This window comes from Corvus brachyrhynchos, unplaced genomic scaffold (genome assembly GCF_000691975.1).
Source record: "Corvus brachyrhynchos isolate BGI_N302 unplaced genomic scaffold, ASM69197v1 scaffold101, whole genome shotgun sequence".
NCBI lineage: Eukaryota > Metazoa > Chordata > Aves > Passeriformes > Corvidae > Corvus > Corvus brachyrhynchos.
The window spans coordinates 7,556,415-7,583,688 of NW_008237239.1; the positions used below are offsets into that span (position 1 = coordinate 7,556,415).

At 38.4% G+C, this 27,274-nt stretch overlaps 1 protein-coding gene across 6 annotated transcripts; it reads left to right on the forward strand.

Annotated features, from left to right (window-relative positions):
- Positions 1–9: 9 nt before the first annotated feature.
- FRRS1 (ferric chelate reductase 1) lies at positions 10–26,691 on the forward strand. Of its 6 annotated transcripts, XM_017729837.1 has the most exons (20): positions 10–235; positions 301–457; positions 915–997; positions 1,094–1,294; positions 10,469–10,620; positions 13,172–13,367; positions 13,584–13,720; positions 14,357–14,451; positions 15,137–15,287; positions 16,114–16,293; positions 17,155–17,253; positions 17,785–17,932; positions 18,453–18,569; positions 19,364–19,479; positions 19,769–19,855; positions 20,773–20,870; positions 21,043–21,101; positions 21,866–22,009; positions 23,104–23,165; positions 23,267–26,691. In XM_017729837.1, exons 5-20 carry the CDS (start codon positions 10,570–10,572, stop codon positions 23,357–23,359), a joined length of 1,833 nt encoding a protein of 610 aa, XP_017585326.1. In that variant the 5' UTR covers positions 10–235; positions 301–457; positions 915–997; positions 1,094–1,294; positions 10,469–10,569; the 3' UTR covers positions 23,360–26,691. The 6 variants fall into 6 exon arrangements, with proteins under 6 accessions (XP_017585326.1, XP_017585327.1, XP_017585328.1 ...); XM_017729838.1 differs by lacking the exon at positions 10–235 and having other exon boundaries at positions 243–457; positions 1,065–1,294; XM_017729839.1 differs by lacking the exon at positions 10–235 and having other exon boundaries at positions 243–457; positions 1,139–1,294.
- The last annotated feature ends 583 nt before the right edge of the window (positions 26,692–27,274 follow it).

Here is a 27,274-nt window from a genome sequence, read left to right on the forward strand (position 1 = left end):
CGGGGTGTTCCGCGCCTGCTCCCCCGGGCCCCAGCCGCTCCTTGCCGTGACCGGAACGCCGCTCCGCCGAGTTCCCTCAGCGTTGCCGCCCCGCTGCCTCAGGGCCAGCTCCCGGCGCCGGGCAGCCGGCTCCATCCTGATAGGCTGCGCTGCTGAAAAAACATGATGTCAGCCAGGGTTTAAGTGCTATATATAGTGTGTGGACAAACTCCGTGGATCTGTCTTTGACCAAGAGGTAGCATGGTTTTTTAAAAAATCCCAAACACCAGAACAACCCCCCACACTCCTCTTGTTTTGCAGCATACTGTCATCCAGACAGCCCTTAGAACTGCTGACACCAGACAGCCCTTACCATTGCTTTGTATTGCGGAACACCTGGGACAGTTGCTCCAGCCCTCTCACCACCGAAGTCATTAACTGCACCCCAGTGTAAAGGTCAGCCTTGCAGCTTTGGAAGGTCAGTCTATTTTTATTGCCTAGAAATACGTTAAAAAAAGTGCTTCTCAATTTACAGTCACTGAGTTTGTTTTTTCTTTCTTCTTCTCAACTGTGGTATATTTTGTGGAATTGGAAGGAATCTGCAAAACAATCTAGGTTTAACCATTTACTTGCAGCCATCCCAGGCATACCCTTATAAACGTGTTTTACTGCAGGGTGTTCATCTAATTATGGTGCATTTAGGGAAAGTCCAAAGGCTTTTGATATTCATGGAAACACTTCTACCCTTTTCAAACTGAAGTTTTTTTATAATTTTGTAGCTATTTTTCCTTTATTTTCTCTTTCACCTGCTCCTCCCTCTGAAAATTTCCAGAAATCTGTTTGTTCCTCATTACAATTAATGCTTTTTGGTATTGTTGCGGAAGGTTTTCATGTTGGTGTGAATATGTCAACTTGTATGTCCTTGACAATATTAGAGTCCCTAGAAAGAAAGGAGGAAAAAGGAAGCCGCCCCGTGAGTGCAGTTCCCTTAAGATTCACCTCATTGAGGCTCATTCAGGTATGATTCAGATGTGATACTTACAATCTGAGTTATTTCACATGGATATTTCCTGAGTGCCCAGTAGAATTCTCCCATTGTCCTTGTCTTTTTTAGCCTCTTTATTCTTCACTCAGCTTGCTGGCCTGTGTTTGTGTACAGGACAGACTTGCACCTAGCAGAATCCTGGCTCTCTTGGTATGCTGGCTGTTTCCTCTGAATTGGATGTGTCCCCGAAAAGAGAATGATACAACACAGGAATGGGAAATACAAGAAACTTCAACAGTTATGGAAGTCATAGGAACAAAACCAATGGAGGTAACTTTTAAAAGAGATCTGGACCATCTTCTTTTCTAGGGTCCTCAGCAAGCTTCAGTAGCTTGAAGTGACTGCAGTTGATCTGCCACAGAGCCTTGCACAAGCGTCCTTTCCTCCAGGCCTGCTGTTGTCCTGTCACATACAGCAAATGGGCTGGCATTTAGAAGTCTCATGAGCTGCTTACACAGAGAACAGCTCTGAGAGAGGGAGAGCAAATAATGCCTATGTAACCAAGTCCTTTGCATAAATAGTTTTCCTGAAGTGCATGTTGAATACCTTGTGAAAAGCAAGAGAAGAGCCAAAAGAGTATTATTGAAGGCTATTTCTCTCCTGCTACTAAGTTTTAAAACGTGGCTCTTTTGATTTCCTTATGCCATACGGAAACTCACCCTACCCTAATTACTAGGTTTGCACTGGCACATCTCTTGTATACTAGGCATTGAGACAGATTTTGAAATGTACCCAGGTTTATGAAAAATGATTTTTTTTAGTGTCTTGGACAAAAATCACTAGGAAACCAATCCCGAGGCAGTTATTTTGACCATTTGTTTCTGTAGCTAAACCAGATGTGAAGAGTGTAAATGAAGGACTTGATTTACAACACAGCAAATAAGTTTCCTAGCTACTGTGAAATCACTTAATAATTGAAACAATATCATATCATTGGGCTTCAATTCCATATAAAAAATACTGTTTCAAAGATAATGAATGTTGCAGGTCTCTTGATGAAGTGTAATCAGGAAAGAGAGCAGACTTCTCTAATCCTTTCTCCATTGGCATAATCTCTTATGCTGGCCCATCCCTTACAGACTTTGGGTCTCTTCATTTGGCACATGTAAATTGAGCAGTTTTTCTCCACATGGAAACCACACCAGCAAAACATGAATGCACAAGTGCTACCTTTGAGCATTGTACTTTTGTCTAGGACACAGCCAACACCAACTGTGCATTTGCTACTCTGGCATCTAAGGGGTGGTTTTCACAGTGCCATTTTATCTTCAGTTTGCAGTTTCTCTGTGAGTGATTATGATATACCACAGCAGGAAATGATCAATAGTTATTTCAAAATAAGAGTACATACCATATCAATGTTAATTATCAGGAAATAATTTTGCAGCATTTTCAAATGTACTCAGACCAGAATTCTTCAGTCCTTTTACATACACCTTCCTAAGTGGTCCTCCTTTCTTGCCTCCTGTTTTGCAACACAGTGTTAGAGAACACTTATCCTAGTAGTGGTGTCAATACACTTTGGGGAGCTTTTCACTGTCACATCTCACTAATGTCATATTGCTTATGCCTGTTTTAAAGGTTATGCCTATAAAGTGTGGGAACTTAGAGTACTTACATGGTGGCACTCATTTTTTATTTTTAATAACAGAAAAATAGTTCCCAATAACAACAGTAAAAGCCAACTAGCACAGAGAGAACTTAACTGCACATCTAACTAAAATGAAAAGCAGATTCCTTTGGCCTGTGTACAGGAAATATGAGACTTTATAAAATTTAAAGTGAGCACATTTTTTCTCAATGCTCCACACTCATGCCCTGTAAATTCACGAATTAACACCGTGTTACTGTTCAAACAATAGGAAGCTTAAGAGATACTGAGTCTTCTGTCTAGCTTTTGTTTTCTAATGGGGACTTCTCAACCAGAAATGCAAACTTGAAAGAAAGCTCCTTTTCTTTAAAACCGTATCTCTGCAGTTTGATTAAACTGCGGTCTTTTCTGAGTTAGATCTTTGCTATGCAGTGACTGAAAACAAGTGCTATTCTTAGACAGTTGTGTGCTCAGCAGAAATTTGTATATGTTCTTGGACATTAGAATCCAGTATTGAGTGAAAACATTAGTGAGAACATTGACCTAATCACCTATAACTTTTTTTTTCTTCAAAAATCCCTTCTAAATGTCTAAACAGCAATAGCCTGATAGGCAGTGAATAAATGATAGGCTGGAATAAAAATGTCTATTTAAGTCAGAAATCATATGAGATGGAGAGGCTAGGACCAGTAACCTATTTAATTTGTCCTTACTGGCCTTTCCTGCAAGGCAGTGTTGGTTTGACCTTTCAAAGATTAACCTGGTATCATCATGAACTTTTGGATTGCAGAAACATTTTTGGTTTGTTTTTAATTCCAGTTTGGCCATTCTTTTACTGTGTGGCCTCAAACAATCAATGCTCTAACATCCATAGAAAGTTAATTTTCAATAGAGTTTAATTTTTAATAGAAAATTGTAAAATTCAATGCAAATATCTTTAAAGAGGTGCATATAAAATGTTGTTAAAGGTAGCTTTCCATGTAAGTGCTTAAGATACATTTGACTGTGCTTTAGCTAACAGCATCACATTAATTTGATACTAATAATCTGCAAACGTGGTGACTTGGCAAACAAAACTAAGTATCTGAATTATATTCTTGTATCATTTAACTTAGTTAAATGTAAAATTAATTCACATCTACTGGGCCAATTTTTGTTGTAGAAGGAGAACGTATCATACCAGTGTGCTGAACCACTACCAGCACTTTTATCTTCCTGTGAATTGTTCCGTTTAACAGTAGTGAGATATGCTGAGATTTAAGATTCAGAGGATCTATTCCTAAAGGAACTGTAACAATGTCTTATCAAACAGATCTACTCTTTCAGTTTTATATTTCCTCCTCAAAAATAAATATTCAGAGTGTCTCTTGCACACTCCATCTCCTTTATGATGTTCCTTCCTGATATATCAAACTATGCTGAGAATACCATGAATATTTTCCTGGTCCATTAAAATAATAATCCTTAAATCTTATCTAGATAGTTCTTTAAGTTCAAATAGTAAACAATAGATAGTGCTTTTCTGTTCTAGAAATCTGATTTTTAGGCAAAGAAGTAATTACTTGAAGTTATCTGGAAGCTAATATTGGAGACTGTAGCCCTCTCTGTAATCTTTCAGTGCAGGCAGAATTCAAGCCAGGGTAATTTAAACAGGCTAACACGGTGTAATATGTTGCAGAAGGAGAATATTTCACCAAATGTATAACGACAGCAAGCATTTGTTTTAAAAGGTATTAAACATGAGCAGCAAGAACAGGGAAGATGACACAAGAGTGGTTTGCACTAGGGTTTCCAGCTATGAAGCTGGAGTTCAGACTGGCAAATCTTTTGCTGTACAGCAATCAGAGCACCTTCTTCAACATTTACAGTTGAACCATCTCCAAATGCTGCTACCAGAAGATAAAAGTCCTTAGTGTTTGTCTTATTGATATCATCAGGTCTTTTGGTTATCCAGGAATTTAAGTTTAGGATTACTGATGAGAAGTACTTTGCCCATAACTGGGCAGTGGTTCCTATGTGAACGCCCAGGACCTAGGAATTACTGCTGTATTTTGGGACAAACTGCTGCTGCTGTCCAGTTTTTTTGAGTGTCCTATCCCTGCACAAAGAACTGGCTCTCCATTTCAGCTGGAGGAATTAGTGTCTCGTACAATAGCACAGCTTTGATATTTTGCTTCTGAGAAAATTTGGAACTTCCTTGGAGGTACTGGCTTCCACAGTGACTACGTACTAACCTGACTCTGCAGGAGGCAGCTTTCCATAGTATGTCTGGACTGGGTCCCTTTACACTTTGCTTGATATTCCCCTCTGCTCATCGATTGAGGATTGCTGCTTACAGGACTTGAAAACTGGTATGAAAGTATCTTCTCTCCCTTATTCTTCTCACAGCTCACAAAGCTGGATATGTCTTTTACCAGCTGTGTTATGGTCTGACCAGTTCATTAGCTTCTGAAAGTCTCTGCAAACATTTAGGTGAGACTTGCTAAAGTAAGAGCTAAAATCCCTGCAGCCCTTCCCATGGAGCATACTCAAACTTCACCACATGGTATCCCCGCAGGGGCACTGGGCATGTACTAACTAGAGTGTTGCTACAACTAACAGTGCTGTGCATCCGTCATCCCTCCAGCAGAACTGCTTGTGCTTGAGCTCAGAGCAGCTGCAAAACCCACAGACATACTGGGTCTGCACAAAGAATGCATTTGGAAGCCATGAAGGAGTTAAATTAGGAGCTGCTGAGAAAAGGTGGAGAAATGGAAATGGGTTGTCTGTGAAAGGATTTCTGAGATGAGATGAAAAAGGGTAGGAAAATTAGTTCCTAATCCAAGTGAAAGGGCAGAGGAAAAAAGCTGGGGAGCAAAGGTGGAATTGAGATTGGCTGGCAAAGAAACTGATAAGTGTGTGAGAGAGCATTGTACAAGATTCAGTTAATCTTAGCTTCACATTATGAATTCTGTAATCAGGTCTAAAGTGCCTTAAACCGAAGCACTTACAGGTCAATGCCTTTGCCAGCAAGCTCTTTGCTCCCTGTAAAGCAGAACAATAGAAACTTACCACATCTTGCTGATAAAATAAAATTAAAAATTTGAAAAAGCATCACAGCAATGGTCAGAAAATACAGAAAACTCAATAAAGTTAATAATGCAGTACTTCTATCAGATAAAACTTGATAGTGTGCATCAGATAAAGCACTGACCCACATCACTCGAACTGGGTGAAATGATTTTACTGAAGTCCTTAATCAATTTATTTGTGTTGTGCACTGCGTAAGTGGAGACTCTCAGAAAAGTGACAGGTTGTGTGTCATTTTATCATAACACCTATACAGACCTGTCTCAAACTGATATCAGGGAACCAATCTTAATGATTTCCTTTCAGAGAAGCAAGGAAGTAATTTAAAAAAAAATCTATTTAAGTCAAAGTGGATACGTATTTTGGTAGAAAGCTATGGTGCGGGTAGTTCAGCTGTGGTGTCACAGTAGAGATAAAAAAGCCAAAGCAGGTTTCTGTCCAGTCGACTGGCAAACCTTATTTGACTGATTGGTTACTGCCACCAGGTGGCTTCTTACAGTCATTGACTGAAAACTGTAAAATGCGCTTTACCTCTAGGTAAACAAGTATTTTTGTATAAATACGATTCCAAGTCTGAATTTTATGTGTGACATTAAAAAAAAAACAAACCCAAAATTAATGTGATTAGTAAAGAGAAACAAGAACAAAAAAAAAATGCATACAGTAGAAGGAAATTTCTGAACACAAGGGGAATAGTTCAATCTAGTTTGTAAATGAACAGTAAGTTGGTAAAACAGGTAAGTATGAAACAGTGCCAGAGCTTAAGGGAAAAGAAATTATTAATTTTGGAGAAAAATACCTCATCCTACATTGTGACTTTATCATCATTTATTTCCTTTTAGATGGTCAGGATTTTTTCAATGACTCAACATTCCCCTCTCTTTGGGAGGACTGCCCCCCCCATATACAAATTGGTTTGGTAGGAAGAATTCTTCATATCTGAGATAACAATATTGTTATTAATTCCCTAATGCATCTTTAACTAAGACAGTAATGCTGAAAATTTTGAAAAATGCAGAAGGCTTGAAAAATCTTGAAATGCATAGTCTCTTATGTGTAGTTTAGGCAAGAGACAGGTGAGTAAATATTGGTGCCAGGACTGTTATCTTCAGAGAAAGCCTAGTATCCAGCATGCATTTAGCCAAATCCAAATACACTTTTTCAAGCACATCAGTATTTCAAAATAGGTAACACTAGTGGCAAAAAAATCTGTGATCCAAATTATCCATCATCAAAACAATCTGGTAGGGATGCAGCCTTTTTGCACTTCACTCGACTGGAACTCAAGCGACGTTTTATTGTGATAACCTTGTCAGTAGCATAGAGCCCAATGCACATATGTATGAAACTTGAGCAAGGTCTGACCTTCTAAAAAGCCACCATTCTGCTGAATATTTAGCTTAATACCTAAGAGGAAAGTTGATTAGAAGCAATCACATAGTAACATGAGTTCTCTTCAGATCTAGCTTCAATGGCTTATTGTTTTCCATATAGCTTTGGGCTTAAAAAATAGAATAGCTATCAGTATAAACCTTGGACTGCACAGTAGTTAATTTCCAAAATTATATATATTTACTAAATAGTTTTCTCGGTTCTTAAGCAAGAGAAATTTCCCTTTATATACTTGGAATGAAGTCTCCTCTACAAAATTCCTGTTGCTTTCAAAATAATAAGCTTTCACTAACTTCCTTAAGTCCCTATAATAAACTATGCAAACAGAGTCATCAGCTTCTTTTCATGTTAGATGTTGTGTCATTCATTTGGCACTTGACATCCTCATCCTCTGACACAAGTCAATAGTAGGTTACACAGTTTCATCTCTCTTCAGGCTTGCAGGAATATTCAAACCCACCCCCCAGCCCTCTATGTCTCTATCTCATTTGATTAAGCTAGAACATCTGCTTTGTAATAAATACAGAGTTATTATGAATGCACTAACAACAGTTGCAGTACACAACAAGGAAGATGCAGCTGTGGACTTTTTTTAGTTCATATAACCTAATGCATTCTATTTACTTTATACTGGATGTGACACTTAGCAAATTAGCATGCAGTACCCTTTCATAGAAACATTATCATTAAGGCTGCAGAACTATTGATTTTATTATTTTTTTAAGGAGACTGGAATGTTTGAATAGAGCCCTTCCAGACAGATTGAGGATTGCCCGTGCAGAAGTAGTATGGGTATTTGTAGTAAGTAGTTACAGAGTTGGGATGTTTTTGGCTGGTTCTCTTGGTGTTTTCCTGGTTTTCTTGCTTTAAAGCTCTTTAGCAATAGCTAACATCTTTTGAAATAAGAGAAGCTATACAATGATAAGCAAAACGGTATTCCCTCCCTTAGCCCTTTGCTTTTCACAGATAAATGATTTTTTCTTCTTAAACTCTGATTACCATTTCCAACAGAATTGTAACTTGCATTTTTCTCCCTCTTTGTTGGTCTCAAGGAGGAAATTACTTCCATATATACTTGTATTTATTATGTTTCAGACATATAGACCTCATTCTGTCAGCGAGCCAAGACCCTAAAATAATATCTTAAAATATTTGTATATGATTTCCAATATACTCTGTGAAAGTTAGGAACCTAAATATTGTCAAGAATATTGGTCCCTCTGGTCACCAGTTTTCTTACTGTGAATGTATTTATGTTATTATTTGTCTTCTTAATAATGTATCTGTATTAGTTAGAAACGCACAAGCACATAATAAAGCATGTATGTACTTAGGCCTGCAATTTTATCGAACTCTTTCATATATGGGAACTTTATGAATGTAGTTGTAAACAGAATTATTTTTTTTCCCCTGGCTAGGGGGAAATAGCTATATTTAACTTCAAGCTATTGCTTATGCATTATGTTTCTTCATACACTGAGTGAGATCTCAGCTTCCCAGTGACTCCCATGAGCAAGATAATACAAGTGTAATAGTCAAATCATTTTTCTGATTAGGCAAAATAATCCCTTATTGTTTTTCATGTTAAAGGTATTTTTTAATATGTTATTACAGGGTACCTCTAATATCAATGCTGCTTTTATAGAAACTGAGAAAACAGTGAACAGTAACAGAGCATTTCCTAGTCTGCTATATTTTAGTAGATAGTTCTTTTAAGAAAATATTACCAAATTAATAGTACTAAGATCTCTAGAACTGCTCAGAACTGCTAGTAAGCAACTGAATTACTACAGCTCTCCAGTCAAGGTGTTTTTTAACACAAATGCAATAATTCTATGCTGTGGAGGGCAAAATTCCCCTTGGATTTTTAAGTAATTGTCTTTTTGTGCCTCTTTGTGAGCAATTGAGAACTTGGATTTAAACAATACAGAAGTCAGAGAAGGCTGTGTAAGCAATTGCAGTTTCTGCCAGCAAAGCCCCAGTTACAGCCAGTACTTATTTGCTTTCTCGATAAGAAAGGCCTGATTTTGCAAGCCGGTATATGTGACCACCTTTCGGCGCACGAATAGCACCGACAATGAGCTCTACAAGCTTCGACAAGGACAACCTCTCAGTAAAACTCTCGTTGTTAAACCAGGACGGCCATCCAGACGTCCAGTGCTGGGAGACTGCAAAGCAATTTCGCGCCCTAACCCCTTCCAGGGCCCGGTTCCGGGGGCTCCCTGCGGGCAGCACCCCGGGCGGGCGCACGGAGCGTTTGTGCGGGCCGTCCCCGCAGCCAGAAAAGCGCCGCGGCCACGGGGGAGGCTCGAGCAGAGAAAGGGGCTGGCTGGTACGGCCGCACCTTCCCTCCCTGCCCTTTTTCGCTGCAGCGGTGGCGGAGAGGAGAGTGGGGCTCCCTGGAGCGAGGGCGTGCGGGGCTGAGGAGCTGCTGTAGCTCCAGAGTGCTTTGGTTAATTTCACGCCAGTGAGTGCTCAGAGTGTGGATATTGCAAGCTTTTTGGGAACTGTATTTGCTTAATAGACCATATACTGCAGTTACGAAGCAAAGGAAGGTCTGGTGGCGTTTTTAAAGCACCTTGTAGCTGCTGCCTCTCATGCAAGATTTCTGAATTTCTTTAGAGAAAACTCCTAAACCTGCGTGCCTTAATGAATAAAGGTAAGCTATGGCTTATTTTATGTAGAAGCCATGCCAACTAAGTTTCTCTGGGATCTTTTTTGCTTGTTATGAAGATATTAGTTTCTTCATTGACATGCATAGGAGATGGCCTATGATAACGGTGACAGTAAATGTGCTCATGCTGTAGTTGAATTTACTTGTTGGGATAACAAACTGTGTCTTCTTAGGTCAGTCTCCAACTTTGGGTTCTTCATATAGAGAAAAATTTGCAAGGTTAGGGCCTTAAAGATTAAATGCAGAGCAGCTGCCCAAGTAAAATAATTAAAGTAAACAACTGAACGGCAAAATCCTGTTCATTCTTGGTTAGATACATAGAAAAAAGACAAAAGTTACCATATTTTTAAGATTATTTCTTCTTCTTTTAAAATAAAGTGTCTCTTTGACAGGAAGTAAATGCATAATGAGCTTTAAAATCATGCTGCAAATTTGTGTCAACTAAGATGTGGAGGAAAAAGGTATCAAAAGTTGGTTGTAGATTCCCCCTGCCCTTAATTGCACCAGAAGATAATTAAGTACTTACTTAGTATGAAACTCTTTGAGGTCTGGGGAAGTAAATGTCTGATAATGCCAAAGAAGCTGCAGGATCTGTGTTTCATGATAGCTTCATGCATTTCAGCTGAAGTGTATGGAAGCTGTGTAAAATACCTGCCTGAAGTAAAGATGCTCTTATAAACCTTACTATTTTTTGTGTGTGTGTTGTTCCTTTTTTCAGGCAAGCTTCCTGGATACAGTAAAGGTTAATACAGTTAGATGCAAACCAAATAAAAGGGATTACAAAGTAATAGAAGTTGTTTTACTACAAGTAGAGAGCCAATGGCAGTTTTACTCAGACTTTGTCGCTGTAACAGGAGGATGGCCTGTAAGGTAAGTACCTACACTCAAATGGTTATAAAAATAATTTTGAAACACATAAGCCCTTGAAATTCTCTTTTCTAGAAAGAACAAGATGCTGAGGCTGTATGTTTTGTGTGCATGGGAGGTGTGTGTGTGTCTGTATTTTAAATGTAATGGATTACTATGATGTGAACACTACTTTTTTTCTGTCCTTTCTCAATCCAGCCGATGTGATGTGACCTCCTTTAATGAAGCAGAAGAGGTCAACCCAAGCTCTTTTTATGAATTCAGAGGGAGGGTGACTCTTCAACAGCAAGACTGCTTTCCCTGTATATTTCTAAAGGAAAGTGTCATAAACCCCTTATATTAATATAGCTTATTCCCCTTCAGGTGGCTCTTTCCTCTTCTGCTTGCCGTCATCTGATGGTGCTCAGGAGAAAATTTCTGTCTATGGTAGTTTTTGTACCTTTGAACTGACAGTATGTTTGCCTTGCCTGTTATCTCATCTCTTCTTCCTCTCTGAAGTTAGTTTTAGAGTTCACACTATGCAGCTAATGAAGTTAAACAGCTGAAAGAAGATAATTTCTGTGAAGAGGTCCTGAGTTGGAGTGTGAGCATTGTGCTCATGAGCTATTAGGCTATCAGGGCTTTCTTAGCTGTTGATACCTGCAGGGACTGTAGGGATTATTTTCAACACCAGAAGAAGTAACTTACTACACTCTGTTTATCCAAATATTTTTCAGATTTCTTTTTTTTTAAATTTTATTAATCTCTGCTTAATCTTTTTCTTCTGCCAGCTTTTGAGTCAGTTGAATCTGACAAAGAATATTTCTTGTTTCATTTTACATCCCTACCACATCCTCTTCTACTTAAAGCAGAATACTACCCTAGTCTTTTCCTTGTCTCTGTGATATGCAGCCTTATCTCTTCTTGTTTTGAGAATTTCTCTGGTACATATAATTGTACTGAGCCTTAACTTTTAGCTTTCTATAGGCTTCTTTAGCTTATGAATAAAATCATTTTGATGTAAACTTTTAAAAGTTTGGAGAAGTATTGAAACTAGAAGGAAATACTTCAACTAGCAGTTAAAGATATGATCATAATGTTATCTTGAATATTTGGGAGGAGTTGAGCGTTTGGTTTTTTATTTTCTAGTTCTTGAAACCTAACTGTTCAACGCACTCTTGCCTCTGATTTTCTTCTATTTATTGTTGTAAAGTTTCTGAGGAGCCCTTACATTGAAGTACAAATGTAGCATTGCCTTGGAAATAGTGGATTTTTAGCACTGAATGTATAGAACTTTGGAAGAATTCAAGTTGATGGCTCCTATTGTGTAAGGCAAATTATGTGCCTTGTCTCATTTGACTGCTTTTTAAGTATCAAGAGTTCAGTCTGAAATTGCTCTGTGTTTTTCTTATCTTCATGTCCATCCGTGCTGTCAGGGAACTTCATAACCTGATACTTCTTATCAGTTGCTGCAAAATGGGCATGGCCCTTCCAGAAGGCAGACCTACTTGCTTGGTCTATGTTCCACCAGAGCTGATAATTTTCTTCTTGTGCCTAAGGATTGAAAGGAAGTTTATCTCTGTTCTCCTGGCCTTTTGGACATGGAAGCACTTTCTTTTGTTGGCTAAGGTGTTCTGTAAACCACAATAGAGCTGTAAGCTCTGCATGCTACTGAGTAGCAAAACAATTGCCACAGCTTTTATGAAAACAGTATTGTGGCAGGGCAAAACACTGTATGATGACAGCTGAGATTAGGGGCTCATACAACTGTTTGAGGCTCTGTCATCCTACTACCCCATGTCTTTCATGCATACTGTTCCCTTGACAAGAGTGTGACAAGCAACCCATTGTTTGACTAATGGTCTAGAGGTCCAATATCCAAAAGGAAGAGTTCAAAGGAGAAGTCTTGGCTTCAACAAACATACATATTTCTTTGTCTAAATCTTCATACCAAATTCTCACTCTTGCATGTACAAAATTTTTTTCTGACGTTTGGCAACTTCAGTTTCCCTGCAGAAAGAAGAACTTGTTACTGGGGAATTATTTGTCATATGTGAAGAAATAGACACAGGTTGTGGAAACAAAAGGCAGTCTATAATGCTGCAAAATTTGAAGCTATGATTAATAAGTGGGCTAGATAGTAGCTGTGTAGTTCCTCAATGCTGTCAATCTTTATATATCTGTGAAGCATGTTTTAAGATTCATCTGTCCTGTGCAGATGTTTAAGGAACTTGAATTTATTTTTTTTTTTGGAGAGAGAACATGAGAGGGATAGGCAAAAGACATTTTAAAAATGCTGTCAAAATGCATGGAGGGGAAATAATCCGCCCAGTGTATAGAGAGATCCATCAACAACCTGTAGATGGCCTGAAATATGGTTTCTGAACATTCTTGCAATGTCTGGCAGTTATCAGAAGCAGAAGTTATTCAGCAGCTGGGAATGGTGTCTTCTCGTGAATACTTTTTTTAAACATGGTTTTGTTTTTAGGCATTCAACTGATTTCTAAAGATGAATGGTGACCTGTAATGTAAGTATTTATTGTATCTAATTGCCTTTAAATCTTATTTTATACAGATGGAGCTGCCTGGTTTTGCTGTTGCTGTTTGGATGTATGTTTGCCTCTCTGCATCTGTGGGTGGCTATCCAAATGGAAAAGTAAGAGAAGCCTGCACTAGCATGGTACCCTGTCATGGTAGCTCTCCTCAGCTGTCACCTGAGCACACCATTACAGTGAATGGGACTGAATTTAAACCAGGGGACAGCATAGAAGGTATTGTATCAGTTATATCTGAAAGTATTTCTTTGTATTATAGTATGTCTTTGCTCAGTTTTCTAAACTGGATTTATCTAAGCAATTGAATCTTGTATAGGTAATCCATTAAGCATCATTCAGTACTTGTAAAATGAGCATCTGGTAGTCATTGTTGAAATATTCCCGTCTTCTGGAATAGAGTTAAACTTCCTTTTATTTTTCTTCTTGCTTCAGTTCATCTGTCTGGACCAGATTTTGAAGGCTTTTTCATACAAGCTCGGGATGCAGAACACCTGGATAGCCCTGCAGTTGGTTCTTTTTTGTTAGCTGATCGGAGACGTTCTCAGCTGCTGACATGTGGTCGGACCAAGGTAGAGAGAGCTCAGCCCCTTAAAATGGGGCATAGCCACTGAGGGGCTTGTACAGACTATGTCTATAATAGGACAGAGCTAACCTATGTAATCCTGTTCAAGTTCATTGAGTCTCTTGGGAAATTGGTCCAGCTCAGAGTCCAGAGGTGTGACTCACTGCAGCTCTGGACTATTCTTATGAGCTGTTTAAACTGTCCTGGTGACAGAAGGCTGTTGACTGCTGCAGGAAAATGCAGCATTTGTAACATAACTTTTACTTGTACCCAATGAACATGGTGTATTCCTAATATTAAAAGGAGGAGTCATTGCACTGTCTCTTCATCCTCTTATTGTCAAAAAGTGGAGCATTATCTTACTAAGAAAACCTCACTATTTCTGCATAAATGCTGCAGGGACCTCTGTCTCATTGCTGGAGTCTTCCAGATTGAAAGTTGTTCCTTTTAGCCTTGGAGTTTGTTAGTATGCGGAAGTGGCAGTGCTACACTTCACCTGAGCTGATCATGACTGACTGGGGAAAAGGCAGTTGCACTGGGGTTGTGCAGTGTCTCTTCAGGATTTAGTTGCAGCCTCTGCTGACGGTGTTTACTAACAAAATGCATATCCACTGTGTAACACTTGATATGTGTGTGTTTCCAGAATTCAGCTGTCAGTCACACAAGTAAATCAAAAAAGAAAGAAATAAAAGTTTATTGGATTGCTCCTGGAGATGCTCCAAAACATGTACAGTTTCTGTAAGTAAACCTAGTATTAATTCTAATTTATTAAAATGCAGACAAGGTAAGCCTGTACCATTGTCTATGTCAAATACTGTCCAGCACTGAAAAGTCCTTGGGTCCAATGGACTGAAAAGTAAACACTCATTGCTTGCTGCAGAGTCTACATTAATGTAGACACTTGTTTTTAGGGAGAGCTTGAAGGTGATGGTTTTTCTTTTCTATTTTTTTTTTTTTTTCTTTCAGGGAGGATATAAGGGGATTTGGAGACTGAGGTTTCTTTACTCTTTCTAGTTAACTTCTCACTTCTCATACCTGTAGTATACAGTGTTAAGAATCTTTTTCTTTGCTTATATTTAACCAAATGATATGTATACCCTCCTGTTACACTACTAGCTTTTTGTGAACTACAGGATAAAAGCAGTGCAACTCTTCTCTGAAGTTCTAATCTATGCCACATACATGAATGTTTCTTATCCACTGCAGCATGTGGTATTATGTTTTAGAATTCTTTTTCTACTGAGATTTAAAGTATTTTCCTACTTCAATCCCTAAAATGTAGATGTCTCCATAATAATGAGGGTTTTACAAATAGTTTGTGTGAACTATAGAATTTTTTCCTTTTTTTTCTTTTTCCTTTTTAAAGTAGTGGTCAACTATAAATGTATACAGTAATTACTCTGTATGTGTTGTGTTTTTTAAGAGCCACAGTTGTGAAGAAATACAGGATTTTCTGGGTAAAGATTCCAGGTCCCATTGTTTCTCAGACTGATGTGCTGTCCCCAACACCACCTTTGCATGCAACATCAGAGGCTATGTCAACTTCATACCCAGTTTCCTACATATCAAAGCCAGTAAGTAATGATAAACCTAAATCAGGCTATCTTTAATGCTTGTGATGGATAGAATTTAATGAGATGACATTGCTACAGCCTATTAACAGGAAAGGAGAGATGATGGATGAGTAACTGATATCTAAGACTGAGAACATGGCAGCTGCCCTCCTGTTTTAGTTGAGTTGCCTGAACTTCTCAGGGTTAAATGTTCTCATGCACACAGGTCAGAAGATTAACAGAACATTTAGAAATTAATGACCAGAAGATATTATGCATACTTGTCATGAGAGGTGGGAAAAGACTTACTGTGGTCTTGGCTAATAACTTCGTATTTAGCAACCGCAGGCTCAGAAGCTTTCTTCTCAGAGTTCATCTGTGTTACTGATTTCTGTTACTGAGTTTTGAATGGATTGACCAAGCGTTGCTATTTGATCCAGGATAACTGTGACTTGTAATCAATGTATTTTCTCAATGTGTATCAGTGAAGTTTCTACTTTAAAAAGTAAACACAAAGCTGGAGTACCCTTCTTTTCTTCCTCATCTTACAGCTGATATTACCTCTCCAAATATTAAACCGAAGGAAGTTTTTCTGAAGTTCTTACTGACTTTTCAAAGTTATTCTATTCTAATGTCTTTAAAGTGAAAATTCAACTCAAATATAGCTTGGAATTCACCACCATTTTACTTAATAGTCCTAGGGTAATTGTAGACATGGTTTAAGAGATTGGTGTGTAGACATAGATGACATTGTTGTTCCTTGTATGCTTTTTTTCTACCATGGGTGGAAAGGGAGGAAGAGAATAGAAACTCTCATTGCTCACAATTTGTTTGTTTGCTTGTCTAGTTTAGTGCATCAGGTTGTGGAAGTATGAAGTTCTGCATTAGGAACCCTTCAAATTGTGATCCTGGAAGTGCTTCCTGTTTTTTTCTCTCCTTCCAACAAGAGGAGAGTTCAGTTTTTATTGAAATGAGTGGTCCAAGTGAAGGATATTTAGCATTTGCATTATCCCATGACCAGTGGATGGTGAGTGTTCTATTTTGTTTTCTGTAGTTGCTCTTGTGATGTTAGTAAAGTTTGAATGGAAATGCATATGGAAAATGGAAATACTGTCAGATGTCACACAAAGCGTGACTCTCCCATAGTGCTAAAACACAAGTTGTTTCTTATAGGTGGATATTCACTTTTAGCTCAGGAGTGAATAATTGCAGTAGAATTTCCCTATGGATCTCTCTTATGGTAGAATTCAGCCTGTCTGACTGAAATTCCTGGTTAGATCAATCTTTATTTATCCATCCAAAAAATCTTACCTCTCAGAGGCTGAGTTGTTATTCTGAAAACCATTTGCATTTGATCCTGGAATGTTACTCCTATACAAACAGTCTTAAAAAATGTTTAAAGATACTTCTTTCTAACTTACGTTAAAGTGAAGGGATGATGCTGTTGACAAATTCATAGTTGCACAAAGGAAATGCTATTTATATTCATATCCCTAATGCAGGAACGCTTGGTTCTTAACAACACTTTTTTTACAGCTGTGGAGGAAAAAATCGTGTAACTGAAGTGGATTTTTAAATAGCTTCAACATCTTTCTCTGTCTTGTCTAGTTAATTTATTAAAATTCTAAATAATTAAACTTCTGATAATGTGGTTGTTACTCTGGAGGGGAGTGTGAATCATAATGTTTCTGTGTGTCATCTCTTTGACTTAATGTGGTTTCTCAGTAATAATGCTGATGTGTTTGAAAGATGGGAAATAACAGCTTGATAACTGCTAACTACAGAAACCGCTCAGGTCTTGCTGCCTATATTAAATCAAAGACCATTTGGAGACTGCCAGTGGTGTTTTTTTATTGAGCTACAGATGTTTTTCTTTTCAACTCTGCAGGGTGGTGATGATGCATATCTGTGTGTTAATGAGGATCACCGCATTCACGTAAGCACTGCCCATCTGAAGGAGCGAAGTTACCCTCTCTTGGATTTAGAGGTATGTTTGAAAACAACTCAGATGCTTTCACAGATGTAGCTTTGAAGCAAGGTATGCTGCTGCTTTGTGCTTTTATTTTGCACAGCAGGTGTAAATACTAAGGTGGATCCATAATTCTCGAAGGTGAGATTGGTTGGGCTCTTACTTCCTAGTAAATGTTAACTTTGGAAGTCTAAATTTAATATGTAAAGATAGTCACATGGTGGGAGCTTATTCTATTTAGAAACTTTGTGCCCATTATTAGTCTGTCCCTTTGTTAGAACTGCAGTTGCAACTGATACATCCTGGGCTAAAGATTGTTTAATCTTTTGAGCTGTAAAAATTAGTGATAATAAGTTCAACCTGTACGTTGCTATGTTGACTTACTGACATGCCTCTTGTATGCCAGTTTAGAAGGGATCCCCCTTCCCTGCATTATTCACATTCATTCTTTGTACATCAGTGACACTCTTGTCTTTTGCAGGGTTACTTTTAAGCCAATTACTCTGGCAATCTGAAAACACTGGGTGTTAAATATCTCCTGTTTTACAGAATGCCCTTGAAGACGTGTCATGGAGGCTTGCAGATGGTGTTCTTCAATGTTCTTTCAGAAGGCGTATTCGTCTCCCTGCTTATAAAGGGAGATTTAATCTGGATACCAGTTACTACATCTTTCTGGCAGATGGGGAAGCTAGTGAAGGTAAGCTTGACTTATGTATGGTTGCTTTTCTTATAACAGCTCTAAATGAGTTAGTAACCCTTCTGTAAGACGTGGCTTAGCTGAGAATTGGTGTCTGAACTAAGGTTTCCAAGTTTGAGGCCTTTAATTCAGTCACCTTTACTGCTTCTCTGGATCATGGGTTTGCTTGTGGAAGTTACTGCAGATTTACTCATACATGTGTGCTCACTTGAGAGGAACTGATACCTTCTTGAGAACTGGCCACATCTCGTTTTAAATGGAGACTAACATTAAAGGGACTTATTCTTCATGTCTTGTGCATGTAGTGGAGAATGGTATTTCCCATAGCTGAATGAGCTGGGTTTTGTGCATCAAGTGTGCAGGATAGCTTAGATGATGTTAGGTTCTTTCCACAGTGTGTGTTAGCTTGTATGATTATGCTCAGCTGTCACAACAGGGCTTGCATTCATGAATGGGCACACTTTTAAAAGTGCAGTGTCTTTCATAAGCAGGAAATAAACCAATTTGTGTCTCTGCTCAGGCGGACTAATACACAAACATCGTCGTCAGCCCCTGGTCACCGATGGACTGTACAACGTCACAGGTCTTCCTCAGGATATTGGAGGTTCCCGGTCCCCGCGACTTATCAAGGCTCATGGTAAGCTGCAGTTTCTAGTTTTGTGTCCCAGTTCTAGACTTGCTGAGACTGCAGAGTTATTGCAGAATAGGTATTCCCTCTTGACTGTCTGGCATTCACGTTGTGTATTCTGTTGGCTAGCAAGATCTGATACTCTGGTGGCAGAGGGAAGCCACTAATTTTTCATTTTGAGAACAGTGTTGTAAGATTCATTTTGCCCAGGAAAATGAACCTGTACTTGCCTTTTCCCTTAAATTTATAATTATGACTTGTTTACCTCTATCTCTTTGTATTTCAAGGTGTTCTAGTTGCATTTTTGGTTTAGTTCTATTTGAAATGAGAAATCACTCAACTGGCAGTCTGGAGACACTGAAGTTAACGGTTTTTTTTCCTCCCACACTACTGGACTTTAATGCAGGTCCATGACAGAACTGTCACTCCTTCTTTGTCACACAGATTGTAGCAATGTCATTTTTCATCCTCTGATGTTGGAGTTGGTGATAGAATGGCTTCTCTCACCAGTATGTACAAAGTGTATTAGCATGTATGAAATGTGCAGTAGGCAGCGCTGCTCTGTTGTGCTGTGTGGGCAAAGTATGTTTATCTTTTGCGTGGGTGTTTCTGTCCTCTAGGAAGATAAAGGTTATAAAGCTGTAGCCTGAACCAGGTGATAGGTTTTTAATCATAGGTAAATTCTGACCATGTGCATATGGACTAAACTGTTACATAGTTTTCGAAGTTGTATTCATGTGCACTTAAGTTACCTATTATTTACCTTGTTGCACTTCTTGTGTGTTTATTTTTTCTATTTTCAGGAGCACTGATGTTTGTTGCTTGGATTACCACAGTTAGTATTGGTGTTATTGTTGCACGATTCTTCAAACCTGTCTGGTCTCATTCATTCCTATTTGGAAAGGAATTGTGGTTTCAGGTGGGCAAAATCTCCACATATCTCCAGCTGTATTTTTTAGCATTATTGTAAGCAGAACTATAAACCTACTAGATTGAAGAAATAGACTAAGCATGATATGATTTACATCTTACCATGTAATCTTATAAAGTTGGAACAATTAAAAATCAGAAGTTCATCTACTTTACTAGTAAAAGTAAAGTCTAAAGTGGGCACTAAGTATATCTTTTAACTGGAGGTCTATTTAATGTCTTTTAATGATGTATTAAGAAAGCTGTAGAGTTTCTAAAAGCAAACTTACCTTTTCTAGGTGCATCGTATGCTTATGCTGACCACAGTCATGCTTACAAGCATTTCTTTTGTGTTGCCTTTTGTATACCGAGGAGGTTGGAGCCAAGTAAGTGTGTACTTTTTGTCTTCTTTGTTAACTCAAAGGTAAAGGTGGGACTAAATGAGTGAGGAGGTCCATGGACAACTAACATGTTACAACTATTTCTAAGCAAATTTCTGTGAAAGCTGTTCTTAACAAGGCTGATTTCAAATCCTACCAACACAGAAGAGGAATGTTGTGTCTTTTAAACTACAGCTGAAAAACTTCAGTGTTTTCCTTCCTTCCTCTTTCCCCCAAATAAATTCCTTACTCACAGTTTCTTTATGTACTATTTTGGTCTTGCTGTTTCTTTAGAGAATATGAAGGGGACAGTAAGGCTGTGATGGCTGACATTAGCATGGTAAACCTGCTGGAATAAGTGTTTTTGTGAAATCAGACATGACTGCATCCAGTGATAAGCTTAGTTTGGAGCAGTAACTAGACAGAGATTGTATACCTGTTGCTGTCACCTGTACTCTAATGCAAGGTGACATAAAAAGTTGGAAAGTCTAGAGAGTATCTGAATTCAAGGTGGGAGAATACAGTTACAGGTGTGAACTAGGGAAATCAAATAAAATGTTTTCAGGTGAGAGAGAAGACCAGTGCTGGGATGAGTTTTAAAGTAGGCCTATCCTGAAGACACAGGATTGACGCTGGAGAGCTTGGACTATGGCTTCTGTAGTAATATTAGTCTGCTCTTCAGCTGGTAGAATTTCTCAATACAGCAAAAAGGTGGGACAAACCTTGAGCAGACATACCAGTGTGTCTGCTACCAAGGCAAACAATCTCCATCTGGCTGCAGGGCAGCTTATTGTGTCCTGTTGCCTCTGCTGGTGCTGCTCCACTGTAACTTACTAATATAATGATAAATAAAATTTGCAACTTTTTGGTATCTTTTCTCCCTGTTTATATATTTGTATTTAAGAAAAATGTCCTCTGTTTAGCAAGCAGGTTTTCATCCTTATCTTGGCTGTGCTGTGATGGCCTTGGCAATCTTTCAACCACTTATGGCAGGTTTCAGACCATCTCGTCACGCGCCAAGGTACAACTGACTGATCAAGTTACAGCCACAGGAATTACATGTGACTGTTACTTTAAAAATTCTTTTTACAATGGAAAGTTTTTGCAACTTGAAAGTAAGCAAAAATATTCTTTGACATCTGCCCCCTTCCCCCAACTATGTGATCAATAAAATGTGTTTTATTGTTTTGTAGGAGGCAATTGTTTAACTGGTTTCACTGGAGTACTGGTACAACAGCTAGAATATTAGCTGGTGAGTAGAAGTAATAATTGTAACTCTAATTTAACTGATTTAAAGGAGCTTTGTCCTTTGTCTGGGCTGTTGTTCATCTAAAACATCTATGGACATCCAGTCCAGGCATGTCTGAAGGTCCTTTTCCTTGTTGGCCATGTTTTGTGTGAGTTTTAAGGGGCGATTGGATGCAACTTAGAGAAAAAGTAACTTTAAAACCAAAGGAATTACTGATAAATCTGAAATAACTCTGTAATGAGGACCTTTTCTTATCTTCAGAATTTTTTTTTTGTCCTGGAAGATATGAGAATAGTGTTCTTACAGTAGCATAGTTCAGTGTTATTTAATAGGAGACAGGAATTTCACTTATAGACCCAGAAGCTGGGTTTAATTCTATTAATAGAGGCAAGCTTCCAAAGGAACCTTAAGCACTAATACTGTGGTGACTGGTCTTGTTGGTAGTCACAAATGCTAGTGTTTATGTGGCTGGAATGTGATAGGGCAATAAGCAGGTTGAAAAAACCATCTTGGCCTTTTCCTTTTCTTCCTGTCTCGGCCCTCACACTACAAAACAACCCCACGCAAACAACGCCACGCAAACAACCCCCTATCCCCCCCGCAAAAAACCCTCAACAACTTTCTGCTGTATGAACTCCTTTAACCTCATTCCTCAAGCAGTTGTAGGTAATACATGGGAAATCTATTTACAAAAGCTTTGAGAGCATTTTTAAAGTATACTGGCACAACATTCTTACTGGTTTTTTTATCTTGTTTTTACTGACTAGTGGTAACCATGTTCTTGGGAATGGATCTGCCAGCACTTGACCTGCCAGATCCATGGGACACCTATACAATGATTGGCTTTGTGGCTTGGCATGTTGGTACTGATGTTCTTCTGGAAATACACAGCTACTGTCTCGTTCGTAAAGGTACAAACCCACCAAAATTCCTATTGTTGCCTTGCTTGCTGAGCATAATACCAGTGTGGACTGAATTTCAGGAGGTGTTGTTTGGCCTCTAACTTGGAAGCTGAAAGGGGGTAACTCTTGAGTAGTAGTGTCCTATAGACAAATTAATATGGAAGTAAACCAGTTTTCAAGACAAAAGTGTTCTAGAAAAGTGGGGTTTGTGCCATTTAAAATAGTAGCTTCTCATTTCTCAAACCGTAGTTCATGGGGGACTGAAATGTGCAGACTGAAATGTGTAAGTATTTTCTGAGAATCTCTTATTTTTGGCCATAATTTTGATCCCAGATGGGTATGTTAAGTCCAGGTTAACTCATGCAGATTTAATCTGCATTTAATTGTTGTCAAATTGCTGTTATTGCAGGGGCAAGCTTGAATGCTTGCCATTTTGACTGACCAAGGGAAGAAATGTGAAATCCTGACTCCAGTATGTCTGGTGAAGAGATGGGTAGTAACTTCATTGGAAATTGTTAGCTCCAGTGGCTGGTGTCACAGGGAGGAGATGACTGTGCACATGTGAATGACCTGTGTCTAAGGCTGAGATGAGGCATCTGCAGAATTGAAGAGTGGTTAATTAAGAGTCTGTGTAAGATGGCATGTGAAGGAGTGATTATAAAGGATGTGAATTTAAATTTAACTGCAGTAATTACTTCTGAGAAATAGGGGAATTACCCTGAAGTTTTTGGACAATGAGTGTTCTTATGTTAGCTGATGAAAATAATACTTAATTAAATCCAGTTATGTTAAAATGTAAAAGGAAAAGGTGTTAGCTCAAAACTCAATGTTTTGATTATTCAATCTACCAAAAGAGACAATTTTTTTTTCTGACTTCAATGTCCAGAATTTACTTTTTGTAGGTCAGCTCCAGAATAATTTTTCATTTGTGCTGTGAGCATGATAGTAACAGGTCATGAAATGTCAAATGAAGCTTCCAAGTCCTTTTCAGATTTGATGCTGCGTGAGACTTAGTCACAGGATCAAGACTTCTGCAGTATAAAAATGAAACCCCTCTTCCTCTTAAGGGCAGACTTGACTTCTGTTTTTCTTCCCATGAACAGTTGAAGTGATAGAGGATGACAGAGTACAGATACTGCAGTCACTCACATCTGCAGAAGCAGAGGTGAGTCACAATTTGGTATCTAACTGCTGTGAAATCAGATGATTCTTTGTTTAAATCAATAAAAAGACTGACTAATGACTTTTCTTTCCCTTTTCTTGCAGGGTTGTCTGTTTAAACAGATTGTGTTAACCATCTATGTCTGTGGAAATATAGTATTCCTTGTTGCCTTCCTGATAGCAATCAACCAAGTATGAAATAAGTATTTGGGAATTTTGTGATGAAATACTGTGCAGTTGAAAAATCTGCAAGGAATACTTTTTATTACAACTTTTTTCTCAACGTGTCCCTGAAGATATAATTGAAGAATAACAGCACATGAATGTCACACTCAGTGTTAGGGAGATCTGGAATTCAAATCTAGAGAGGAATCCTGCAAAAGCTGTCTTCTGATGGGACTTTTAATGGGAACCTTTGCCTGAGTAAGGAATGAAATCTCTACTTTTTTTAAGCACACTAGTTAATTTGATTGAAGCTTAGGGGTTAAAAGAAGACTGAGAAGGTGTGCTGAAAATGTTATTTTGGTAGACAGTTCCCTAAACCTTTTGTGAATATTATTGGGGGAACTGGTAAGATATGACTGATCCAGATCAATCTGTCCACTTTACTGTGTTCTAATGATATGTGATAGCCTACTTCCTGCTCTTGATAGTTTTGTGCATAAAGAAACCCCCAACCAGACAAACCACAAAACTTAGTGAAAAATTGTCACAAATGCAGGTTGATGCATGAGCTAAATAGATAAAAGTAAAATGCAAAAGCCACTGTCTGCTCTAAGAGCAGTGTACTTACACAACAAGCATAGGAGTTTAGGAACTTCAGTCCTTTAGTAAAACCACCATTTGCCTCACTCAAAATACTGCTCTGTCTCATCCCTCTTGGTGCTTCTAAACCGTGAAGAGAAAATGTGTTTTCAATATAAATGCATTAAAACCTATTGTAACTTACGCAAAACTCAAATCTGGAAGAACCTTTCTCTTTTTATGGATTTCTGTTTTACTGTCTTTGGTTGCTTGTGGCTTCTGAATTACTTGACTGTTGGAATGAGATGGATTTATGCCAATTGATGCTTTAATGGAAGTGAAAATACTTGCTCTGGAATGTTGCAGTTGTATTTGTGCTATTGAGCAAAATGTAAATTGGGAGCTAGGTTAACTTCATAAAAAGCAGCTTTTGTTAGTGTTAAGTGAGAGCCCTTTGAGCTGGCATATCTAGAAGACAGAACTATAAGAATTCTGCTAACAATTCTATTCTGAAAGAATAATGGAGGGTAATCTTTTAGTCAACAAAAGATTTCTCCAAATATATGAACTAGGTACAGAGACTGGAAAGGCACTGTATTGCTTAACTTTTTTGGTTCATGGTTTGCCTAGGTATGGAAGGATACTCTTGAAGTGGCATTTTGGAAATGAAACCTTAATATGCTGTGCAGTCACGGTGCTTTGCAGTTGTGTTTTGTGGCTCTGAACAGCTTGCTCCCACACATCTTCATTTTTCTTACTGAAAAGTATCGATTTTTAGTTGTAACAATTCAACATCTATTTTTAGGCTAGGACTACTAAGCTAGCTGGGAATTAAGGTGTTGGGAGTTTTGGATAGAATAGTAAGTAGTGAGGCCTGACTTGGTACAGACTTTTACAGCAGCATCTCTACAAGTATGGCTAGCTCTAAAATACTTGTAGGTGTGGGTCAGGTGGTGGTTCTCTGCAGTTACTAAAGCTGTCTCGTTCTGTGTCTTCCTGCACCTTCCCAAGTCCACAGTGCCTGTTGCATGGACAGGTAATATTCAGGAATATTCAGACACATTTGTCTGTAGTCAGTGATCTTTTTGGCTGCTCAGATATCTGATTTAGCCATAAGGGTGGTTATGGAGCTGGGATTAATCCCTTTGTCAGCAGCAGCTGACTGCGAGTGAGTCTAAGTTGAATCATCCCCCTTAAAAAAGTCATGTGCAGATTGGGAAAGGGGGACTACGAAGAAGTGAGTCATGACCCAGGTTGAAGGGCAAGAAGCATGGAGCCAATTGTGTGGGTGTGGGGGGTTTTTGAGAACTCTGATCTCAAAAGCCTGGGAATCTCAGGTTCATCTACTGCTAAAGTTTTGTGGGACTCTTTGGTCTGCTGTGAGTTTATAGAAGAAAAATCACTCAACCTAGGCATGATTGATGGCTTTTTAAATTAAGGTTAATGCTGGATTCTTTCTGTAATACAATAGCTGTACTGAGGGTTTTTTCATTTACATGTGATAATGAACATGGGTTTTAAAAGATGAATGTAAATATCTCAATAAAAGTTCTTGTCCCTTTTAGTAATGTGAAAATACTGTGAAATGGAAACTAGAAAAGTCTTGCCTAGGAGCAAAATGGATTGTCTGGTTTTTTGTAGATGTTGTTTTATAAATTAAAGCTATCTAAATCCTTCCTGTAGAAACTATTGTTGAAATTGAATGTTAAAATAGTTTCACATTTTAATGGAGTTTCTTTTCCTCAAGAAGAAAAAAAATTCCTCGTTCCACATATAATGCAACTTTAAAATTGGCAAAATTGTTAGTTGTTCTGGATAACTTCTTTCTTCCCAGTGCTTGCAATATTGTCTAGTTTCTTACGGGAGCCCTTATGTGCAGTATTGTAACTTAATTGATTGAAAGACTTGCTAATTTTACATCATTTCTGTTCACACCACCACCCCTGCCCTTTTCCTGCGTGATTAATAAGAGGAAGTAATGTGGCATTGCATTCTAGTGTCTTCCAAAGTTTTTGGTATACCCCTTTGAAAAAAATCTGTGAAGTGTTTGGTATTGGCAGGAAAATAGGTGACGGGTATAAATTTGTGATCAGTCTCACAAGTACTTTACTGGTTCAATTAAGTTGTTAGGTCCAGCCTCCAAATACTGGTCATCTGCTCTTGGCTTAGCTAGAAATCATGTTCTTTGCCTGTGTTTTGAACAAAAATTAATTGGTGCACACAACTCCAATGTAATGGAATTCACTGCTATTTTGTTTCTCTTGAAGCAATTTTTCACTAGTTGATGTTTCAGGCTTCAGAAAGAACCAGGGGAAGGTGTACTTAATTTCTCCTTCTCACACTGAGTGCTACATTTTTTTCTGTTTTGTCAGAAATCAAAGATGGGGAGACGTCCAGGTCAGTGTAATAATGGCCAAGTTTTTGCCTTCACCTGGGGAAGGCTGAAGAGACGATTGCCTGCTTTGTGCATTCTGTCACAGTTTGTAACACTACGTGGCGCCCTTGTTCAAATAACAGCACTTCTGTTTTGCTTGATTTCTGTAAACTGTCAGTGAGAGGTTGAGACATGTGAAGATTTTCCAAAATAGGAAGGTTCCTAAATGAACTAATTGGAAAAATTTTCATGCTTTATGAAGAAACTCGATCTTTAAATTTAAGACAGCTCATACAGGTGGTCATTATGGAATGGGTGTTGGCTTGATAGCTATGCTTAAGCTTTTGTTTGAGCAGGTATGGATGGTTTTCTTTTGTCATGTGGGTATATCCTTTTCCAGACAATCAAAGATGAACAGCAATCCTTGTGGAAAAACTGCAGTATTCTGCGTTTCTGTGCAGAAATTAACACCTTCGTGGTTTTAGACCTTTTTTTGCAGGCTGAAGTAAGAAGAATCCGAGTGAATAGAAGGATGGTTAACAGGGATGATCTGCTAGTAGGTCTGAGAAATGCTTTGCTCACATAAATCTGATTCCAGCTTTTCTAAGGGGTTTGAGTGAAGGGAGAAACTGTTACGTATCCCTGAGGAAGTGGCACAGGACATGTTTTTCAGAACATGCTTGGAACCACCTGTTTTAGTTCATACCTGACCTAGTTCAACCACTGTCTAGCTTCTGTTGGTCTTCCTTGTGCTGTGCAAAAGTGACTTTACATAATGTAAACCACAAAATTGCATCACTCTGAATCAGCTATTTATGATAATGATCCCACACAAATGATACTGCACTTAAAGATTCTAGCTTTGGCTTTGCTTCAGAGAGACTTTTGTCTTGCTGGACCTTAGAAATCACTTGGCTTTAATGATTAGAGTTTTGCATAGCATCTCTACTGACATTTGAAAAAAATATTTTCCACCTTGTATTTCTGTTCTTGTT

Excerpts from the sequence above, each read along its gene's own strand:
- FRRS1 (XM_017729837.1), top strand. The coding sequence starts at position 10,570 with ATGGCAGTTTTACTCAGACTTTGTCGCTGTAACAGGAGGATGGCCTGT. Across the intron at positions 13,721-14,356 it reads TGACATGTGGTCGGACCAAG|AATTCAGCTGTCAGTCACAC; the intron begins GTAGAGAGAGCT and ends GTGTGTTTCCAG. Across the intron at positions 16,294-17,154 it reads TATCCCATGACCAGTGGATG|GGTGGTGATGATGCATATCT; the intron begins GTGAGTGTTCTA and ends TCAACTCTGCAG.